General features: G+C 37.0%; 1 protein-coding gene across 5 annotated transcripts in view; it reads left to right on the top strand.

The window, feature by feature from the left end:
* LOC106843714 (zinc finger protein ZFP2) overlaps nt 1–22,192 on the top strand; it is a 100,692-nt gene that overhangs the window by 19,132 nt on the left and 59,368 nt on the right. For 4 of the 5 annotated variants that reach the window (XM_070516922.1, XM_044777560.2, XM_070516923.1 and 1 more), the window contains one exon: nt 10,254–12,386. In XM_070516922.1, coding sequence (XP_070373023.1) covers nt 10,254–11,809 — 1,556 coding nt within the window. In that variant the 3' untranslated portion in view covers nt 11,810–12,386. Of the gene's footprint in view, nt 1–10,253; nt 12,387–22,192 lie in introns of those variants that run through there. The other variant, XM_070516954.1, reaches the window with a different exon arrangement.

Genomic DNA, 22,192 nt, shown 5'->3' with positions numbered 1-22,192 from the left:
AAGCTGCTGCCTGGTGGGGAATTCTGATCTAGGGAGCTTCCTGGTGTTCTGAATGCTGGGCGGGCCTCCCTGCCAATGGCGAGCAGAGGCCCTCCCTGCTGGGGGTTGCAGGACCCTGGAGCGACCCTCCGGGCCGCAGAGCTGGGTGTTGGAGCTCCACCCGGTCCCCAGGCGTGTCCACGGGATGTCTGGGCACCCCCTGCACCGACCCGTGCGCCAGAGACCATGAGCCCAGTGGCAGCTTGCGGTCTGGAGCCGCCCGGGGGGATCTGCCCACCGGGAGCTTCCCTTTGTCCTGGATTCTGGGCTTGGCCTCCCTGCTAATGGCGAGCAGAGGCTTTCCCTCCCGGGGAGATGCAGGACCCCGGAGCCTTCCTCCGTGCCGCAGAGCCAGGCGCTGGAGCTCCAACCGTGTCCCCAAGCACGTCTACAGGAAGTCCGGGTGCCCCCTGCACTGAGCGGTGCGCCGGAGACCGTGAGCCCAGCAGCAGCTTGCGGTCTGGAACCGCCCCTGGGGATCCGCCCACTGGGAGCTTCCCCTTGCCCTGGATTCTGGGCGTGGCCTCCCTCTAATGGTGAGCAGAGGCTTTCCCTCCTGGGGAGATGCGCGACCCCCGAGCCTTCCCCCACGCCTCAGAGCCAGGTGCTGGAGCTCCAACTGTGTCCCCAAGCATGTCTACAGGAAGTCCAGGTGCCCTCTGCACCGAGCCGTGCACTGGAGACCATGAGCCCAGTGGCGGCTTGTGGTCTGGTGCCATGCCGGGCCCGCCAGGAGCTTCTCTGTGTTCTGGCTTCTGGGCGGGGCCTCCCTGCTAATGGCGAGCGGAGGCCTTCCCTGCCGGTGGGTGTGGGGCCCTGGGGAATTCCCCCTGGGCTTAAGTGTGATCTCGAGTGGCTTGGGTAGGGCTGTTGTCACCTGTTTCCACCGTCACTCCGCTGGTGAGTGCACACTCCTGCCCTTGGTGTGTGGCGATGCTATGGGGGAGTCCACTGGAAGAGAGCCTCCTGTAGGAACCAGGCTGTCCGGGGGTTGGGAGTCGGGGGTCGGAGAGTTTTCACCTATTTCCACCTCCTCCCAGGGGGAAGTCTGTCTGCCTTCTCATGTGTAGTAGCATGAGACTTTTAGGCATCTTGAGATGCTATCTGGATATCCTTTGTTAATCGGTGAACGTCCAATTAGTTGTCTCCTAGCTTTATCTTTGAAAAAAGCCTTGAAACAATGACCAACCTAGTAGTAATGAACACCTCTAGTTCCCAGACTACACTTTGTAAAGACCTTTTTCCATTATCAGGAACCAGGGCTCCTTGGAAAAATGACTGATTCTACTACGTTTGGGAAGGAGATGTTCTAGATGAACAGAATATCTTGTCCTACAGGAAAGGAAGAGCTCCCAAGACAAATGAGTCACATCAGGAGCTAATTTGATAGAATTCAAATTAGCCATAAATAGGACATTTTTGAGCATGTAAAGGAGTAATGAATACAAAGAATTAAAAAAGAAAAAGCAACCAAACATGAAATATGGTAAAATTCGTAAGTTCATGTTGATACTTAAAAAAAAGCTTCATTGGTCACTTTTGGAGGATGCTAGAGAACCAAGTCATTATCTTAAACACTGGCAAATAAAGGGAGAGGAAAAAAATAATTTCCTGCCTTTCCTTTAGGAACCGTATCTGAGGCTAACCAGATAATTTATGAAGGAAGATTGTTTTTTTATTAGAATAATTTCAGCTAATAAATGCAGAAAAATGGTAGAATTAGAGCATCACTATTTTGTAACCCGTAATGAGATCATGGATCTAGTTAGTGATTATCAAAAGCTGCTAAAATCATGAAATTGTAAAGCTAATGGGGAACTTTATAAGATGTATCAGGCTGAGACCACTTGAACGTATTCATCAGTTGTAACATTATAAAAGTAAACAGATATTAGTGCCTCTGGATATAATACAGTAATTGAGGTTGTATCTGATCAGGCCTCTAGGACCGTCTACTAATTTACAGGAGATAGAGGCACGTGTGAAACACACAACAGATGTGCAATTAGTAACACCCAGAATATGTGACATTCTAGAGGCCAAATGACCTTCACTTCAACAGGTTACAGATTACATTTATAACCTATAGATTAAAAGAGATTTAAGAGACATAGCAACCAAATTCAGTGGGTGAACCTTGATTGTTTCCCAATTGAAAAAATGTATGAGACAATTAGGAATATTTGAACACTGCTTGTATATAAGATGCTGTTAGAGATTAGTGTTATTTCATTGGCACTATTATGTTGAGACGTTTGAAGCTGTTTTTCCCCCTTCAAGCCATTTATTCATGGTGACTGTACCAGTCTTTGTGTATGGGTAGTCATCTGTCCATCTTGATAACATACATAAAACTGAACAATAACTTCCTTATAAATATCAATCTAGTTCCCATTTTTTTAATTAAGAATTATACTTTTTTCCTTCTATTATCATTATGGACTCATGACTTTTTACAAACTTAATTAACTAATTATTTTAGATACGAATTGTTGACTTAGCCATCAGAAACTCCTTTAAGCTGGCTCCTATGTCCCTTGTCACAACCCTACACACACACACACACAAACACATGTGTGAACATGTATATGTAAGTATATATATATTACATATTTTAAAACCTCAAGGGCAGAGGGTTGAGTTCGCCATAGTCTGTTTTGTAACGCATTTCCCCCACTGGTGTATGCAGGGTCCAGTTTTTCACTCTTAAATTCCCACTCCATTCTCCTCCCTATTCCCCACCTCATCCCACACCAGAACAGGCAAACATGCTAATGCATTTAATACATATCTTATCAACCCTATGAACTTTGTTCACATCTTTGCTTTCTATTAATGTCAATATGTCACATACTCACTTTGTACCTTCCAGAGCCCGTGCAAAGAAATCTCATACATACTTCATAGGCCATAAAAGAAAGAGCCATCCTTCCAAGGAGTCCTCATTCCTTTTAGTTGTAAGAGATCAGAGTCTTTTTTTTTTTAAGATTTTATTTTTTTCCTCTTTCTCCCCAAAGCCCCCCAGTACATAGTTGTGTATTCTTAGTTGTGGGTCCTAGTTGTGGCACGTGGGACGCTGCCTCAGTGTTGCTTGATGAGCAGTACCATGTCCGCACCCAGGATTTAAACCGACGAAACACTGGGCCACCTGCAGCGGAGCACACGAACTTAACCACTCGGCCATGGGGCCCGCCTCGAGATCAGAGTCTTAAGGACTATAACATACATTACTACTGAAGTGATATTGTTTAGAACCGCTTTAATAAACAGAGCCAGAGATTTATTAATAGGCCATTTTATCTTCTAATTTCATTCCAACAGTACTCTAAAACATACCTATTTAAATTTTAACTTTTTGCAAACTAAAACTTTGCTTTTTGTAATTATTCAATGAACCATATAATATCATTGTAACTGGAATTATTGAATTATGGCCTTAACCAAGTTTTAATATTTATTAAATTCTGTTTTATACTCTCTTAGCATTATGTTAATGCTCCTTTACCTCGTTCTGTTCTTGGCTGGCTTATTACTGATGCTTGACTGCTTTTCAATATTGCATACAATTTGTTATCAACTCTTTCTTGAGGCATAAACTGGCTACCTTCCTGTCTCGCAACTTTGGCTTCCCCTTATGTGTTGACCCTTACACAGAGTAACTCAATGCCTACCTGCTTCTCTCTTTGGGTTGGTCCTGAAGCCTCCCCACAACCCGACTATCGTGTAATGCAACTTCTTTAAGAGTTCCAAACATGTATGTCTATTAACTAAGAGTATTTGACGTTGTTCAGAAAGATGAAAGTGCTGTGTTTAAGGAAGATTAATAAAACAAAAATGTTGTGTTTGTAATTTGAGTGCCATAATGAAGATTTATAGGTGAGTAGGACATGACTTATGGTCTTAAGTCACAGGGTAGAAGAGAAAACTATATGATATTAATGGATTTCCTAATATTGAACCAACATTGCATTCCTGGAGTAATGTGGTGTTAGAATCTGTTTGCTAAAAATAACTTTTTTAGAATGTTTGCATTGATGTTGTGATGTATGGTTTTCTTTCTTTGTATTGTTTATCTGGTTAAGGTTTCAATATTATTTTCCTTCATAAAAGGAATTAGGAATTTTTCCTTTCTTTTCAGTGCACTGGAATAATTTATAGAATGTTGGGACTATCTGATGCTTCAAATTTTGATAGAATTCCCCAGTGGTTTTTTGTGGGATTGCTCTTTAATAACTTTATTTTTTAATGAAAATTGGTCTATTCCAACTTTCTAATTCTAATGGGGTCAATTTTGGTAACTGTATATCTAGGAATTTATCTATCTCAAGTAGGTTTTCAAACTTATTTGGATAGGGTATCTGTTCTCTTCATTACTAATTTATGCTTTTGTCCTTATAATTTTCTTCCATGGCTTTCTTTTCCTTTACTTTGTTTTTCTAGTGTTGTGAGCTAGGAATTTAAATAGAGCCCTACTTTACCTTTCCTGTGCTCCTGTTCTCATCTTCTTGGTTACCTTTTTCATATTTTTCAATTCAAAGTGGGGTTAATCTTTCTGGTGGCCGCTTTAGCTCTTCTTCAGGCTCTTTGATAGAGTTGCTCCTGTCTTTCTAGCTTTTTTCTCAGTCTCCCGTTGCTCACCACAGAGTCTTATGTCTGAGGCAGGGATGGGGCAGGAACACATGGGACTGTTGCTGGGAATGGTTGTTTTCTCTCTCTCTTTTTTTAAACAGCTATATTAAGATATAGTTCATATACTCTAAAATTCACCATTTTAGGTGTACACTTCAATGGTTTTAAGTATATTTACAGAGACCTTCAACCATTACCACTACCTAATTTTAGAACATTTTCATCACCCCCAAAAGAAACCCTGTACCCATTAGCGATCACTCCACATTCCCCTATCCTCATCACCCCTGGAAACTACTAATCGACTTTCTGTCTCTACGGATTTGGCTATTGTGGCCATTTCATGTAAATGGAATTATACAGCATGTGGCTCTTTCTATTTAGTTTCTTTCACTTAGCATAATATTTTTATGGTTCATCAATGTTGTAACATGTATCCATACTTCATTCCTTTTCATGGATGAATAATATTCCACTGTATGAATACACTTGGCTCCCTCCCCAACCCTTGGTAAAAGGTTCGTTCATGTGATAGCATCTATCAGAATTTCATTTTTTTAAGACTGAATAATATTCCATTATTGTTTATCCATTCATCTGTCAACAGACATATGGGTTGTTTCCACCTTTTGGCTACTGTGAATAATGCTGCTATGAACATGGTTGTACAGATATCTCTTCGTGTTCTTTCAATTCCTTTGGGTACATATGCAGGAGTGGAATTGTTGGAACACATGCTAATTCTCTGCTTAAATTTTTAAGGAACTGCCATACCGTTTTCCACAGTGGCCACTTTATTTTACACTCCCACCAGCATTGCATGAGGGTTCCAATTTCTCCACATCCTTGCCAACATTTATTTTCCGAGGTTTTTTTTTTTTTTAATATATAATAGCCATGCTAATAGAGGTGAAATGGTATCTTGTGGTTTTGATTTGCATTTCCTTACTAATTAGTGATGTTGAGCATCTTTTCATGTGCTTATTGGCCATTGGTTTATCTTCTATGGAGAAATGTCTATTCAAGTCCTCTGCCCATTTTTGAATTGGGTTATTTGTTTTTTAAGGTTGAGTTGTAGAAGTTCTTTATGTATTCTGGATATTAACCTTTTAGCAGACGTAAGATTGGCAAATATTTTCTCCCATCCTGTAGGTTGCCTTTTTATTCTGCTGGTAGTGTCCTGTGATGCACAAAAGCTTTTGATTTTGATGAAGTCCAATTTGTGTATTTTCCCCTTTGTTGCCTTTGCTTTTTTGGTGTCCTATCCCAGAAATCATTGCAAAATCCAGTGTCATGACGCTTTTGCCCTAGGTTTTCTTCTAACAGTTTTATGTTTTACATTTAAGTCATGGATCCATTTTGAGTTAATTTTTGTGTATGATGTTAGGTAAGGGTTCAACCTCATTTTTTTTTTGCATGTGGATATCCTGTTTTCCCAGCACCATTTATTGAAAGACTGTCTTTTCCTCATTGAATGGTCTTGGCACCTTGTCAAAAACCATTTGACCATATATGTGCAGGTTTATTTCAGGACTTTGTATTATTGGTCGATATGTCCATCTTTCTGCCAGTATCATGTTGTTTAAATTACTGTAACTTTGTAATAAGTTTTGAAATCAGGAAGTGTGAGTCCTCCAACTTAGTTCTTTTTAAAGATTATTTTGGCTTTTCAGGGTCCTTTGAGATTTCATAGGAATTTTAGAATGGATTTTTCTATTTCTGAAAAAAAAACATCATGGGGATTTTGATAGAGATTGCATTGAATCTGTAGATTGCTTTAGGCAGTATTGCCATCTTAATATTAAGCCTTACAATCCATGAACACGTGACATTTATCAATGTCTTCTTTACTTTCTTTCTAAAATTTTTGTAGTTTTCAATGTACAAGTCTTTGACCTCCTTCTTTAAGTTAGTTCTTAAGTATTCTTTTTAATGCTTTCATAAATGAAATCCTTTTTTCTATTTCTGTTTTGGATTGGTCATTGTTAGGGTATAAAAACAACTGATTTTTGTGTGTTGATTTTTTATCCTGCTACTTTGCTGAATTTGTTTATTCTAACAGTTTTTTTTTTCTGGAATCTTTAGGGTTTTCTACATATAAGATCATGTTATCTGCAACTGAGATAATTTCACTTCTTCCTTTCAAACTTGTATACTTTTATTTCTTTTTCTTGCCTAATTGCTCTGGTTAAAAGTTCCAATGCTATGTTGAATAGAAGTGGTGAAAGTGGGCATGCTTGTCTTGTTCTTGAACTTAGAGGAAAAGATTTCAGTCTTTTACCATTGACTATGATGTTAGCTGTGGACTTTTCTTATATGACCTTTATTACATTGGGGTAGTTTCGTTCTGTTCCCAGTTCGCTGAGTGATTTTCTCATAAAAAGGTGTTGAATATTGTCATGCTTTTTCTGCATCACTTGAGATGATCATGTGGTTTTATCCCTTCATTGTGCTAATGCGTTAATTGATGTTCATATGTTGAACCATTCTGGCATTCCAGGGATAAATCTTATTTGGTCATGGTGTATAATCCTTTTAATATGATGCTGAATTCTGTTTGCTAGCACTTTATTGAGGATTTTTAAATCAATATTCATAAGGAATATTTCTCTTTAGTTTTCTTTTCTTTTGTAGTGTTTTTGTCTGGCTTTGTTACCAGGGCAGTGCTGGCCTCCAGAATAAGTTAGGAAGTGTTCCCTCTTTTTCAATTTTTTGGAAGAGTTTGAGAAGAACTGGTGTTAGTTCTTTAATATTAGGTAGAATTTGCCAGTGAAACCTTTGGTCCAAGGCTTTTCTTTGTTGAGAGGTTTCTAATTACTAGTTCTGTTACCTTACTAGTTATGTGTCTATTTAGATTTTCTCTTTCTTCATATTCAGTCTGGTAAGTTTTGTGTTCCTAGGAATTTGTCCATATCTTCTAGGCTGTCCAGTTTGTTGTCATACAGTTGCCCACAGTTCTTTCTTGTAATCTTTTTAATGACTGTAGAATCCATAGTAACGTTGCCACTTGCATTTCTTATTTTAGTAATTTAGGTCTTCTCACTTTGACTCTTAGTCAGTCTCACTAAAGGTTTCTTTCTCAATTTTGTAGCTATTTTCAAAGAACCAGTTTTGATTTTGTTGATTCTATTTTTCTGTTCTCTGTTTTATTTATCTGAGCTCTTACCTTTATTATTTCCTTCCATTTGCTAGCTTTGAGTTTAGTTTGTTCTTTTTCTAGTTTATTAAGTTGTAAAGTTAGATTTATTACATCTATAAATTTTCCTCCTAGCACTGCTTATACTGCACCCCATAAGTTTTAATAAGTTGTGTTTTTGTTTTCATTTGTCTGTAGTGTTTTCTAATTTTCCTTGTGATTTCTTTGTTCACACATTGGTTGTTTAAGAGTGTATTGTTCAATTTCTGCATATTTGTGAGTTTTCCAGTTTTACTTGTTAGTGATTTCTAATTTCATTCCATTGAGGTTGAATGCCTGTATGATGCCTGTATTTTTAAATCTGTTGAGACTTGTTTTGTGCGTGACACGTGGTCTATTCTGGAGGATGTCCCATGTGCAACTGTGAAGACGTGTATTCTGTTTTTGATGGGTAGCATGTTCTGTGTGTATCTATTAGATCAGTTACTTTATTTGTTGTTCAAGGCCTTGATTTCCTTTCTTCCCTTCTGTCAAGTTGTTCTATCCTTTATTGAACGTGGGGTATTGAAATCTCTGACTATTATTGTAAAATTATTTCTCCCTTCAGTTTCATTAATTTTTGCTTCATATATTTTGAGGATGTCTTACTAGGCATGTAAACGTTTCAATCGTATTATTTTCTTGCTGAATCGAACCTTTCATTAGTATATAACGCCCTTCTTTGTCTCTTCTGACTTTTTTTGTTCTTAAGTCTGTTTTGTCTGGTACTAGTGTAGTGCCGCAGCTCTCTGTTGGTACTTCTGTTTATATGAAGTATCTTTCCATCCTCCCACTTTCAGCTAGTTTGTGTCTTTGGATCTAAAGTGAGTATTCTAATAAGTAGCATATAGTTGGATTACGTTTGTTTCTTTCCATTCTGCCAATATCTGTATTTTAATTGGAGAGTTGATCTATTTATATTTAAAGTAATTACTGATATGGAGGAATTCCTGCTGTTTTGCTGTTGGTTTTCTATATGCCTTTTATCTTTTTGTCCCTGATTTTCTGCATTTTTAATGCATTTATCTCTTAAATCACATAGAAAATAAAAAGTGGAGTTACAAAGCAAAATTATAATAGTATTAATTTTTATATTGACCATGCATTTACCTTTACCAGAGATCTTTATTTTGTCATGGCCTCAGGTTATTGTCTAGCATCCTTTCATTACAACTTGAAGGGCTCTGTTTAACAATTCTTGTAGGGCAGGCCTGCTAGAGACAAAATCCCTTAGCTTTGTTTACCTGGGGATATCTTAATTTCTTCCTTTTGCTTTTTTTTTTTTGGTGAGGAAGATTGGCCCTGAGCTAACATCTGTGCCAGTCTTCCTCTATTTTGTATGTGGGACACAGCCACAGCATGGCTTGACAAGTGGTGTGTAGGTCCGCACCCAGGATCTGAATCCACGAACCCCAGGCCACTGAAGTGGAGTGCACGAACTTAACCACTACACCACCGGGCTGGCCCCCTCTTCCTCATTTTGAAGGAGAGTTTTGTCACTTAGAGAATTCTTTGTTGACAATTTTTTTTTCCTTCAGTACTTTGAATATATCAACCCACTACTTTCTGGCCTCCAAAGTTTCTGATGAGAAATCTGATGATCTTGTTTAAGATCCTTTATACAGCAAGTCTTCTCTCTTGCTGCTTTCAGTGTACTCTCTTTAGCTTTGGGTTTGGACAGTTTGATGAAAGTGTGTCTCAGTGTGAGTCTCTTTGAATTTATTCCATTTGGAGTTTATTAAGCTTCATGATTTATAGATTCATACTTGCATCAAATTTGGAAAGTTTTCAGCCATTATGTCTTCAAGTGATCTCTCTGCCCGTTTCTCTCTCTTCTCTTTCTAGGACTTCCACAATGCAAATTTTGGTCCATTTGATGGTGTCTCACAGGTCTCTTAGGCTCTGGATTTACATACAATATGATATACTGTAGTAAGTCGTATAATGAGGGGACTGGATTGTTGGAGCTCAGAGTTAAGAAAGGATGCACAGAGGAGCTAACATTTGAAGTGAATCTGAAGCCTACAGAGAAGTTTGGCATGTAGGAAAAGGAAGGAAGACATCATATCATGGAGATAATTTACAAGTCTGTCATAGGCTTTGGGTACCAGACAGCATTCCAATTCACACTTCTCCTCTAATCCCTTCTCTCTAGTCTCCATTTTCCTGGTTACTCTTACACTTTTACCTTCTTTAAATGCTTCCTTTATTCTTTTATTCACCCTAGTACTTCAGCCCTCACTCATTATTGTTTTTATACAGTGTAACTTTTCGTATTTTCTCTTGCTATTATCTTTTAATCAGATACCAAGCCCTTATTTAGGTATCATTAATATTTATTCTCTCTACACATTTAGTTTCAGCCAATAACATGAATCATTGGCATTTTCTTTGTTTTTGCTTTTTTCAGGGTGTAAGAGCAATCCTAGAACCACAAAGTCAACTCAAACTCAAGACTCTTCATTTCAGGGACTGCTAAGGAAAAGACTCAAAAAGGATGAGCCCTGGAACTTCATATCAGAAAAACCCTGCATATATGAAGACAGATTAAAGAAACAGGACAGAAATGAAAGTTTACAAATAATTTCAGTGACCCATAAGAAAATCCTCACTGTAGAAAGAAGCCTTATTGAATTTGGCCAAAATTTCAGCCTGAAATCAGTCTTTGTTAAGCAGCAGAGGGTTGCTAAAGAAAAAATACCGTCAAAATATGAAATACAAAGAAGTAGCTTCAAGCAGAATTCAAATTTACTTAACCAACCAAAAATCAAAACAGCTGAGAAGCGCTATAAATGTAATATATGTGAAAAAGCCTTCATTCACAATTCATCCCTTCGTAAACATCAGAAAAACCATACTGGAGAGAAATTATTTAAATGTAAAGAATGTTTGAAAGCCTTTAGCCAAAGTTCAGCTCTTATTCAACATCAAAGAACTCATACTGGAGAGAAGCCCTATATATGTAAACAGTGTGGGAAAGCCTTCAGCCATAGTGCATCCCTTTGTAAACACCTAAGAACACATACTGTGGAAAAATCCTATCGGTGTAAAGAATGTGGCAAATCCTTCAGCAGAAGGTCTGGCCTTTTTATACATCAAAAAATCCATGCTCGAGAAAATCCCCATAAGTATAATCCAGGTAGGAAGGCATCTACTTGCAGCACGTCCCTTTCTGGGTGTCAGAGACATCATTCCAGAAAGAAGTCCTATTTATGTAACGAATGTGGCAACACCTTTAAGTCGAGCTCATCCCTTCGTTATCATCAGAGAATTCACACTGGAGAGAAACCTTTTAAATGTAGTGAATGTGGGAGAGCCTTCAGTCAGAGTGCCTCTCTCATTCAACATGAAAGAATTCACACTGGAGAAAAGCCGTACAGATGTAATCAATGTGGGAAAGGCTTCACTTCTGTTTCACGTCTTAATAGACATCAAATAATTCATACTGGAGAGAAATTATATAATTGTAATGAATGTGGTAAAGCCTTAAGTTCCCACTCGACACTTATTATTCATGAGAGGATTCATACTGGAGAGAAACCGTGTAAATGTAAAGTGTGTGGGAAAGCCTTCAGACAGAGTTCAGCTCTCATTCAACATCAGAGAATGCATACCGGAGAAAGACCCTATAAATGCAATGAGTGTGGGAAAACATTCAGGTGTAACTCCTCCCTTAGTAATCATCAGAGAATTCATACTGGAGAGAAACCATATCGATGTGAGGAATGTGGGATATCTTTTGGCCAAAGTGCAGCTCTTATTCAACATCAAAGAATTCATACAGGAGAAAAACCCTTTAAATGTCATACGTGTGGGAAAACTTTTAGACAAAGCTCATCACTTATTGCCCATCAGAGAATTCATACTGGAGAGAAACCCTATGAATGTAATGCATGTGGGAAACTCTTCAGCCAGAGGTCATCCCTTACCAATCATTATAAAATTCATGTTGAAGAGAACCCCTAGAAAGTAGATTTTCATGTGTGAGAGCCTTAGACCAAAGCTTATCAGAGAATACGTACTTGAGATTGATTTAATAAAGTAATGAATGTGAGAAAACTTTCACTTTAGTTTAGTCCTTATCAAGTATTAAAACCGAAGGATAAACCTTGAGTGTATAATAATTATGGGGAATACTTTCATACCTCTCAGTCACTTTTTAAAATATCTTGAGACAAATAATTCACAATGCAAGTATTGCTTTTGGCCATTTGTAAGATAAAAGATGGATTTTTTTCTATTTATATAGCACTGTATGCTATATACAGTATGTAAATGTGAGAAAACTGAGTACAGGGGTGCTGGATTTCTCCTTAGACAGACCAACTGTGTAAGTTAGTAGCATATTTATTATAACATTTAAATAGCAAACAAAAGAATTGATCTTAAAATACATGCATTTTTAGAACAAAGGACCAAATAAAAGATAAAAACAAACTGTAAACTACCTCTTAGTCTCTGGAATTTGCCTTTTCCTAACCTGTTGTCAAACTTTGTGCATGGATTTCATTAAAAAAGAGAAATAAAATCTGTTTTCTTCCTCCTTGTTCTTCTAGTTATTTCCAAACTACACCAGACAATCTTCCAAATTTTTTACATAATTTCTAACTTTGTTCTCAGAATTATTTTTCTTTGTTGCCTAGAAGATATACTTATTATATCATTGTATTAGCTATGCTGTGAGTATAATGTAAGATTCAGGTAAGGTAAGTAGGAAACACAGTTTGTTTAGGCACTCACATCAATGTTAAAGCTATTAATATTTTTTTAGTTGGCTGCAAAAGAAATTCTAAGAAATAGTTGAAAGAACCTATCACCTGTGGCAGTCTTGGAAAGAAAGTAATTTCTTGAAATAAAAGCCTCTTTTCCCCTCTTGTGGTTTTCTAGTTTTTAAACTTAAGACTGCAAAGAAAAATAAAAGAAGGAAAATAATTCCAAACTTTCAAACCTGTTTTACACAGTAAATATTCATTTAACCCCGGGTTTGGACCAGGTACTATTCTGGGCACTGTCAATTGTACAGAAGAAAGAAGCCCTGTCTTCAAGAGGTCATGAATTGAGTGGGCGAGAGCATGGGGTTGAAGGGAATATCAAGTGAGTAAAGCAAACTGTCATATGTTGAAGTCGTTTCACAGAGAAATAGATTACGATGATAAGTGTGTTTCAGAATGTCAATGTAGAGATCTGCACAGGATGCCGAAAGAAGGAATGGATCCTGGGGAGACCCAGAGACAGTGCTGCCAGAGCCCAAGTTTGGAAGAATAATAGGAATTCTAAGAATTAATGAGGAGAATGACAGATGTTGAAACTTGAGAAGGCGGCAGAGGCCAGATAACCAAAGGTCTTATTTCCCATTCTAAGGAATTTGAATTTTATTCTGAAATTTATGGAATCAGATTTGGTGTGAGGGAAACTGTCCTGGCAATAATGTAGAGAATGAATTTAGGAGGTTACAGACAAATGAGGAGCCTGAAGCCTAGAAGTATGGACATACAGTCATTTAACTGTTAGTGAATGAGGCTCTAAACTCAAGCACAGACAGTGGGATGAAGAATATGTGACAAATATTAGTGTAAAACACATAGGGCATGGTTTTTGCACTCGAATAATTGGCTCCCAGGTTTCTACCTTGGTTAACTGGACGGATGGAGTGCCATGCATCAAGTAGGCAATACAGGGGGTCAACAGCTTTGACTTTATGCATGTAAAATTGGCTCTAAAGTCTAAAAGGGAAATGTGAGCCAGAAGACTAGAAGTAGAAGTAAATAAAATAATAGTTGGTAGTCAAAACCATGGTACCTGAAGTTGGCCAGCAGAGATATTCATTAGAATGAGAAAGGGGTAGGATCAAACCCAGCAAAATATGTATATATAACCAATTGTGGGAAAAAAAGAACTGGACTAAGAAGAAAAGGAATGGGACTTCAGACAGGAGAAAAGCCAGGAGAGTGATGTCACTGAGCCCAAAGGAGAAGTGAACCTCAGACAGGCAGTAGTGTTAGTAACGGGGAAAGAATAAAGTGGAATTGGTAACTAGGAGACCTGGTAATTGGAGACCTGGGCAAGAGCAATGTCAGTGAATTAGGGTGAACACAAGTCAGACTTCTGTCAGATTATTATAGGAAGGTGAGGACTAGTATGCTGTTACAGACTGTTTCAAGAGGAGTAAATGCAGGGGAAGTAAGGATGGCTGTATTTAGAGGGAAGAAAATTATTTAGGGAGCATTTATATTTTAATGATTGAGGCAATAATGTGTACACATGTTGAGGGTGAATTAAAGAAAAGATCATTGAGTGGAACAAACTTTCTGAGATGTTATGAGGGATTATGAGCATAGGTGTAGGAATGAACCTTAACTTTAGGCTGGAGGGAAAAGCCTACAGAAAGATGGGAATGTAAATAAGTGTGTCTGATTCAGATGGGGAAGGAATTTATGCCTGTGGATGTTATTTTCTGTAAAGCAGGAGAAAGATCTCATTTTTTAAGAAACTGATTACAGTAGCAATTTTTGGATCTTTGCTTTAAAAATGTTAATCAAATTAATGACATTCAATCTTTGGCCACTTTTTAGGAACTTGTGGGTCTGTGTTCACTCCCTACTCTTGTTTCAATAAGAAAGCGCCACTTGTATCAATTTTATCAGTTTAAGGTGTGTGTTACTTTTTGTTTTTTTAAGAAAAGAATTTCCTTCTGAATTAAAGTTTAATAACTACTCAGGAATGGGGAGAAAGAATGCTTTAAGAGGGTGATAAGCCTGAAGAGAGACTGGAAAGAAATGTAGGAGTTCAACAGGTGTGTGGAATTGATGGAAAGGTTTTCACAGGGAGAAAGCTTGTGCAGTGGTGAGGCATGAGAGGACGTGATGTGCGCTCACTGTGCTGTTGTAAATTTGTAAACTTCATTTTCCAATTACTTGTTACTAGTACATAGAAGTACAATTGATTTTTGTATATTGACCTTGTATCCAGTAACCTTGCTAAAATCACTTTTTTCTAATAGCTTTTTTGTAGATTCTATTTAATTTTCTGTATACACAATTGTCATCTGAAAATAATGGCCATTTTATTTTTCTTTTGTAATTGTAATATCTTTTTAAAATTTTTCTTATAGCACTGATTAGCACAGGCCAGTACAATGTCGAATACAAATGATAACATTCAGTATTTCACCATTTAATATGATGTTAGCTATAGTTTGTGGACATCTGTTATCAGAATAAGGACATTCCCTTAGATGTCTAGTGTGCTGTGAGTTTTTATCAAAAATGGGAGTAGTATTTTGTCATAGTCAGCTTTCTGCTTTGATTGAAATGATCATAGGGTTTTTCTCCATACATTTAATAGAGAACTACATTGACTAGATTTTTATGTTAACCCATGTTATATTCCTGAAATAAATCCTACCTGGTCCTGATGTATCATAATATATGTGTATGTGTACATAAGATCAGGTTTCTTCCTTAATAAATAGGAGCTTGATGAAGTGATCAAGATTATGTTCTAAGAACTCAGAGCAGAAATAATTCTTTATTATCCAAGTCTGAAGGATGGATGGGATCATAATACCTGGAAAGGAAGGGGAAAGCAAGGATAAGAGTAACAGGAGTAAAAGGCTCAGAGGGAGAATAAATGCAGCATCTGTAGGGACCAGTGGGGAAACTAGCCTTGCTTATGTAAAGGGCTCCTGATGGGATAAAAGAAAAAATAATTTTGTAAATGAAAGCTAGAATTAGGCTGTCAAAGACCTTGAATGCTCCTGCCCACCCTGGTGTCTTTCCTATGTGGCCCTGCGTAGCAGGCCATGCCTCCTGTCTCTGGGACCTGTGAGTATAATCAACCTTATTTTTTTTTCCTGAGCCTCTTCTGAATCTCTTCTAGTCACAGCTGACTGACCAGCTCATAAAATACGAAACAGCAAGCATTTCTACAGACTTGAATTGGACAACTTAGATGATATAGACCAATTCCTTGAAATGTGATCTGAATAGTTCTATAACTATTAAGGAAATTTAATTCATAATTGAAAATCTCCCTCAAAAGAAATCTCAAGGTCCAGACTATTTCACTGGATAATTCTACTAAATGGTCAAGGAAGAATTAACATGAATTTTATATACTCTCTTCCAAAAACCAGAAGAAGAGGGAGCACTTCTCAATTCATTTCATAAGATAGTATTACCTTGATATGAAAACCAAAGAGTACAAGAAAAGAAAACTGACCAATATCTGTCATGAATAAGTAACAAAAGTCCATAACAAAATAATAGCAAATGGAATTCAACAATATATTAAAAAGGTTATAAACCATGATCAAGTGGGGTTTTTTCCATGAATTTAAGACACGTCTAATATTTGAAAACCAATCAATGTAATCCTTTCTAATAGCATGCTAAATAAGAAAAGTCACATGATCATATCAATTGATACAGATAAGGCATTTCACAAAACCAAACACCCAAATATAATAACTCTCAGAAGAATAGGAATAGAGGAGAACTTCCTCAACTTGATAAAGAACATCTAGAAAAACCCTCCAGCTAACCTAATACTTATTGGTAAAAGACTGAACAATTTCCTCCTAAGACCACGAACAACACAACTACCATATGACCTAGCAATTGCACTCTGGGCGTCTGTTAGAAAGTATGGAAAACTTATGTTCGCATGGAATTCTGTACATGAACTTTTAAAGCTATTGAGTATGCATACCATATGATTCACCCATTTAGAAAGTACAAGCCAATAGTTGTTAGTATATTCAGAGATATGTGCAACCATCACCACAGGCAATTTTAGAACATTTTCATCACTTCAAAAAGAAACCCCATACTCTTTGGCTGTCACTGTCCTATCTCCCTCTATACCCCCCAACCCTAAGCAACCACTCATCTATTTATGGCTCTATATATTTACCCATTCTGGACATTTCAAATGAGTGGAATCGCATAATACATCATCTTTCGTGACTGGCTTCTTAAGAAAGTTTTCAAAGTCTATTTCATGTTGTAGGTATCTTTTTTATATCATTTTTGTATCCTTTTAATATCATTTCTTTTCATATCTGAACATTCCATTGTATGGATATAGTACATTTTGTTTATTGATTCATCAATTGATGGACATTTAAGTTTTTCCTACCTTTTGGCTATTATGATTACAGCTGCTATAAACATTTGTGTATAAGTTTTTGTGTGAACGTATGTTTTCATTTCTCTTGGCTATATACCTGGGAGTGGAATTGCTTGATAGTACGGTCACTCTGTTTTACCATTTGAGGACCTACTAGATGATTTTCCAAATTTGTTCCACCATTTTACATTCCTACCAGCAGTGTATGAGGGTTCCAATTTCTCCACATCCTAACTAACACCTATTTTCTGTTTTATTCTGGCCATCCTAGTGGATGTGAAGTGGAATTTCACTGTGGTTTTGATTTGTATTTCCCTGATGGCTAGTGATGTTGAGCATTTTTTCATGTGCTTATTGGCGATTTGTATATCTTCTTTGGAAAAATGCCAATTAAGATAATTTGCCCATTTATCAATTGGGTTGTCTTTTTTTGTTGAGTTGTGTATTCTTTTATGTTCTACATACTGGTCTCTTGTCAGATATATAATTTGCAATTGTTTTTTCCCATCGTGAGTTATCTTTTTTTTTTTTTGATAGTACACTTTGAAGCACAACCATTTTTAATTTTGATAAAGTCCAATTTTTCTGTTTTTTTCTTTTCTTCTGCTGTTAGTGTTACATCTAAGAATCCACTGCCAAATGCAAAGTCGTGAAGATTCTCTTACATTTTCTTCTGAGAGTTTTGTGGTTTTAGCTCTCATATTTAGGTCATTAATCCATTTTGAGTTCATTTTTATATAGTGTTAGTAGGTGCACAGGGTTGCTGGACCCAGTTCCAGTATATGTGTGTGTAGAGGCTTCCCCACAGCAACAAGCAGTTCTCAGATGCCAAAGGTATCCAAGAAGTCAACTCAATTTTGACACTGTCTACTCTAAGATACAATCAGATTCCATAGGGAGGGGGCTCAGTCCCACAAGACTGTCCTCCGCGTAAGATCCCAGTCACATGCCTGGGTTTTTACCTGTGCTTCTGACCAATCGGGTACAAACTGGAGGTTCCAATGACCCCCTCCATCTCGGATGCCAATTGCAAGTCCAGGTTGTTACTTGTACTTCTGACTGACTGGCTATAAGTCAGAGCTTCCTACAACCTCCTCCTTGGGTTCAATTAATTTTCTAGAATGGTCTTTAGCACAGTTGTCAAAAATCACAAAACTCAAGAAAACTCGTTTGCTCACTAGATTACCGATTTACTACAAAGGATATTAAAGGATATGAATCAACAGCCAGATGGATAGATAGGGTGAAGTCCTGAACAAAAGAGCCTCTGCCCTCGTGGAGCTTTGGACCCAGCATGGTGGCACATGGAAGAGTTCTGGTTCCCCAATATAGCAGCTCTCCAAAAAAGGGGGGCGTTTTATGGAGGCTTCGTTACATAGTCATGTTGACTAAGTCACTGGCCATTGGCAACTGATTCAACGAAGCCCTCCTTCCCTCCCTGGAAATCAGGGGATGGGACTGAAAGTTCCAGTCCTCTGATCACATGGCTGGTTCTCCTGGCAAACAGCCCCTACCCTTGGATGGGGTCTTATTGCTCAGGAAATTCCAAGGGATTTGGGAGCTGAGAGTCAGGAACTATGGATGAAGGCCAAATATATCTGAGAAGTATGTTTCAGTCATCTGAATGAACAAATATATATGTTTCTTATAAATCACAATATCGCAGTAGGAGTCACACTTCATGCCTTTGCATGGAAATCCAGTTGTCCAAGCACCATATGTTGAAAAGAATATTCTTTCCCCATTGAATGGTCTTTAGCACTCTTGTCAAAAATCACATGGGTTTATTCCCGGGCTCTCAACTTTATTCCATTGATCTCTGTATCTATCCTCATGCTAGTACTACACTGTCTTGATTACCATTGTTTGGTAGTGATTTTTTTAATTAGAAAATATGAGTCCTCCTTCAATATTCTTTTTGTTAATATTGTTTTGGCTGCTGTGGGTCTCGTGGAATTCTGTGTAAATTTTAAAATCAGATTGTCAATTTCTACAAAGAAGTCAGGTGGGATTCTGATAGAGTTTGGATTATCTCTGTAGATCTCTTTGGAGAATAATGGCATCTTAACAATATTAAGTCTTTCAGACCATGAACATGGAATATTTTTCCATTTAATTAGATCATCTTTCATTGCTTTCAACAGTTTTGTAGTATTCAAAGTCTAAGTTTTACATGTCTTTTATTAAAGTTATTCCTAAATATTTTATTCTTTTTGATGGTATTGTAAATGGAATTGTTTTCATTTCATTTTCAGATTATTACAAGTGTATAGAAATACAACTGATTTTTGTATATTGATCTTATATCCTGTAACCTTGCTAAACTTGCTTATTAGTTCTAATAGTTTTTAGTGAATTCCTTAAAATTTTCTATATGCATGATCATGTCATCTGCAAATAGAAATAGTGTACTTCTTCCTTTCCAACATGGAGGCCTTTTGTGTCTTTCTCTTGCCTAACTTCTACGGCCAGAACCTCCAGTACATGTTGAATAGAAGTGGCGATAGTGGACATCCTTGTCTGTTCCTGATGTTAGGGAGGAAGCATCCAGTCTTTCACCACTAACTATGATGTTAGCTGTAGGTTTTTTGTAGATTCTCTTTATCAAGTTGAGGAAGTTCCCTTCTATTTCTGTATCTTTGAGTGCTTTTATCATGAGAGTGTTGGATTTTGCCTCATGCTTTTTCTGTATCTATTGAGATGATCTTGCAGTTTTTATTTTTTTATTTTATTGCCATGGTGTTTTACATTCGTTAATTTTTGGATGTTCAATGCACCTTGCATTCCTGGGATAAATAAGTTTTATTCATACTGTATAATTCTTTTTATAAGTTGCTGAATTTTGTAGCTAGTATTTTATTGAGGATTTTTGCACCCATATTCATAATAGTATATGTATAGGATAGCATAGAATATCATAACAGATATTGGTGTTTTTCTTATGTTGTCTTTGTCTGGTTTGATATCAAGGTAACATCGACATCATAGAATGAGTTGGGAAATGTTTCTTCTTTTTGGAAGAGCTTTCAAATATTGGTATTAATTCTTTAAATGTTTGGTAGAATTCAGTGGTGAGACCATCTGGGCCTGAGGTTTTGTGTGTGTGCAGTTTTTAAAAATTTTCTAATTCAGTCTCTCTTCTTGTCATAGATCTATTCAGATTGTCTAGTTCTTCTTGAGTCTATTTAGGTACTTTTGGACTGTCTAGGAAATTGTCTGTTTCATCTTAAGTTCTCTAATGCTTGGTATACTTTTTTTGTGTGTGTGTGAGGAAGATTGGCCCTGACCTAACATCTGTTGCCAATCTTCTTTTTTTTCTCCCCAAAGCTCCAATACATAGTTGTATATCCTAGTTGTACATCCTTCTAATTATTCTATGTGGGACGGCACCTCAGCATGGCTTGATGAGCAGTGTATAGGTCCACACCCAGGATCCAAACCTGCAAACCCCAGGCTGCCAAAGTGGAGCACGCAAACCCAACCACTATGCCACTGGGCAACCCCAGTATACAGTTTTTCTTAAAATCCCTCTCTAATCTTTTTTATTTCTATATAGTGGTAGTAATATCCCTTTTTTCACTTATGATTCTAGTAATGTGAGTCTTCTCTCTTTTTCTTGGTCAATCTAGCTAAAGATTTGTCAATTTTGTTGGTCTTTTAAGATAACAGCTTTTGACTTAATTGATCTTCTCTAACGTTTTCTGGTCTTCATTTCATTAATTTCTGTGCTAACCTTTATTATTTTCTTTCTTCTGCTTCCTCTAGTTTTAGTTTGATCTTTTTCCAGTGTCTTAAGGTAGAAGGTTAGGTTATTATTTGAGGTCTTTCTTCTTTTTTAGTGTAGGCATTTACAGCTATAAATTTCTCTCTAAAGACTACTTTAGCTGTATCCCATAAGATTTGGTTTATTATTTCTTCATTTTCATTCATCTCAGAGTATTTTCCAGTATCTCTTTTGATTTGTTCTTTGACCCATTGATTTTTTAGAAGCATGTAGTTTAATATCCACATATTTGTGAGTTTTCCATATTTCTGAGATACTGATTTCTAGTTTCATTCTGTTGTATGGAAGAACACACATTGGATTATTTCGAGCCTTCTAATTTACTGAGGTGTTTTTTAAATTGCAAACGTGTAGTCTGTCCTGGAGAATTTTCCATGTGGCCTTGAGCTTAGTGTTCTGCTGCTGTTGGAGGAATTGTTTTATAGATGTCTATTAGGTCTGCTTGGTTTATAGTGTTCTTCAAATTTCCATTTCCTGTTGATATTCTGCCTAGTTCTATCCATTATTGAAAGCAGGATAGTAAAGTCTCCAACTATTATTGTTTAACTATCTAGTTCTCCCTTCATTTCTGTCCATTTTTGTTTCACATATTTGCCGCTCTGTTATTAGGTGCATTTATGTTTTTAGCTATGTCTTCTTTTTTTCTCTGATTAAGGGCTTTAATGCACAATATATAAAGAACATTCAGAGTTAAATAAGGAGACAAACAACCCCCCCAAGAAATATTTGAACCCTTCATCAAAAAAGATACACAAATGTCAATTAAGTACGTGGAGAGCTATTCAAAATTAGTTATTTGGGAAATGCAAATTAAAACCACAGTGAGATACCACCACACCAGAATGCCTGAAATTTAAGACTGACAATATCAACTGAAGACAGGGATATAGTACAACCAGAACACTCACACGTTGCTGGGAGAAATGCAGGCTGCTTCACCTACCTTGAATTATTTTATCTTCTTGATGCAGTGGCTCTTTTATCACTATAAAATGTCCTTCATCTCTAGTAACATTTTTTTTTCAAAGTTTACTTTTTTTGGTATTTGTATAGCCACTCCAGCTTTACTCTGATTGCTCTTTGCATGCAATATGTTTTTTCATCCTTTTACTTTCCATCTGTTTCTATCTTTGACTCTAACACGTATCTCCTGTACACAGCATAGAGTTGGATCTCATTTTCTATGTAATTTGACAACCTCTGCCTTTTGACTGTGTTATGTAATCCATTCACACTTAATATGTTTATTGATATAGTTTTATTTACAACTACACATTACTTTTTGTTTTCTCTGTCTCACCTATTTTTTGTTCTATTCATCTTTTACTGCTTTCTCTTACATTTATTAGATATTTTCTAAAATAGCATTTTAATTTCTATAATCTTTTTTCACTATGATTTTTAAACTTATTTCCTTAGTGCTTCCTCTAGGACTT

The sequence above is a fragment of the Equus asinus genome, chromosome 9 (genome assembly GCF_041296235.1).
Source record: "Equus asinus isolate D_3611 breed Donkey chromosome 9, EquAss-T2T_v2, whole genome shotgun sequence".
In the NCBI taxonomy this organism is placed as follows: Eukaryota; Metazoa; Chordata; class Mammalia; order Perissodactyla; family Equidae; genus Equus; species Equus asinus.
The sequence above is the reverse complement of the archived record's forward strand: the minus strand, read 5'-3'. Positions and strand labels throughout refer to the sequence as shown.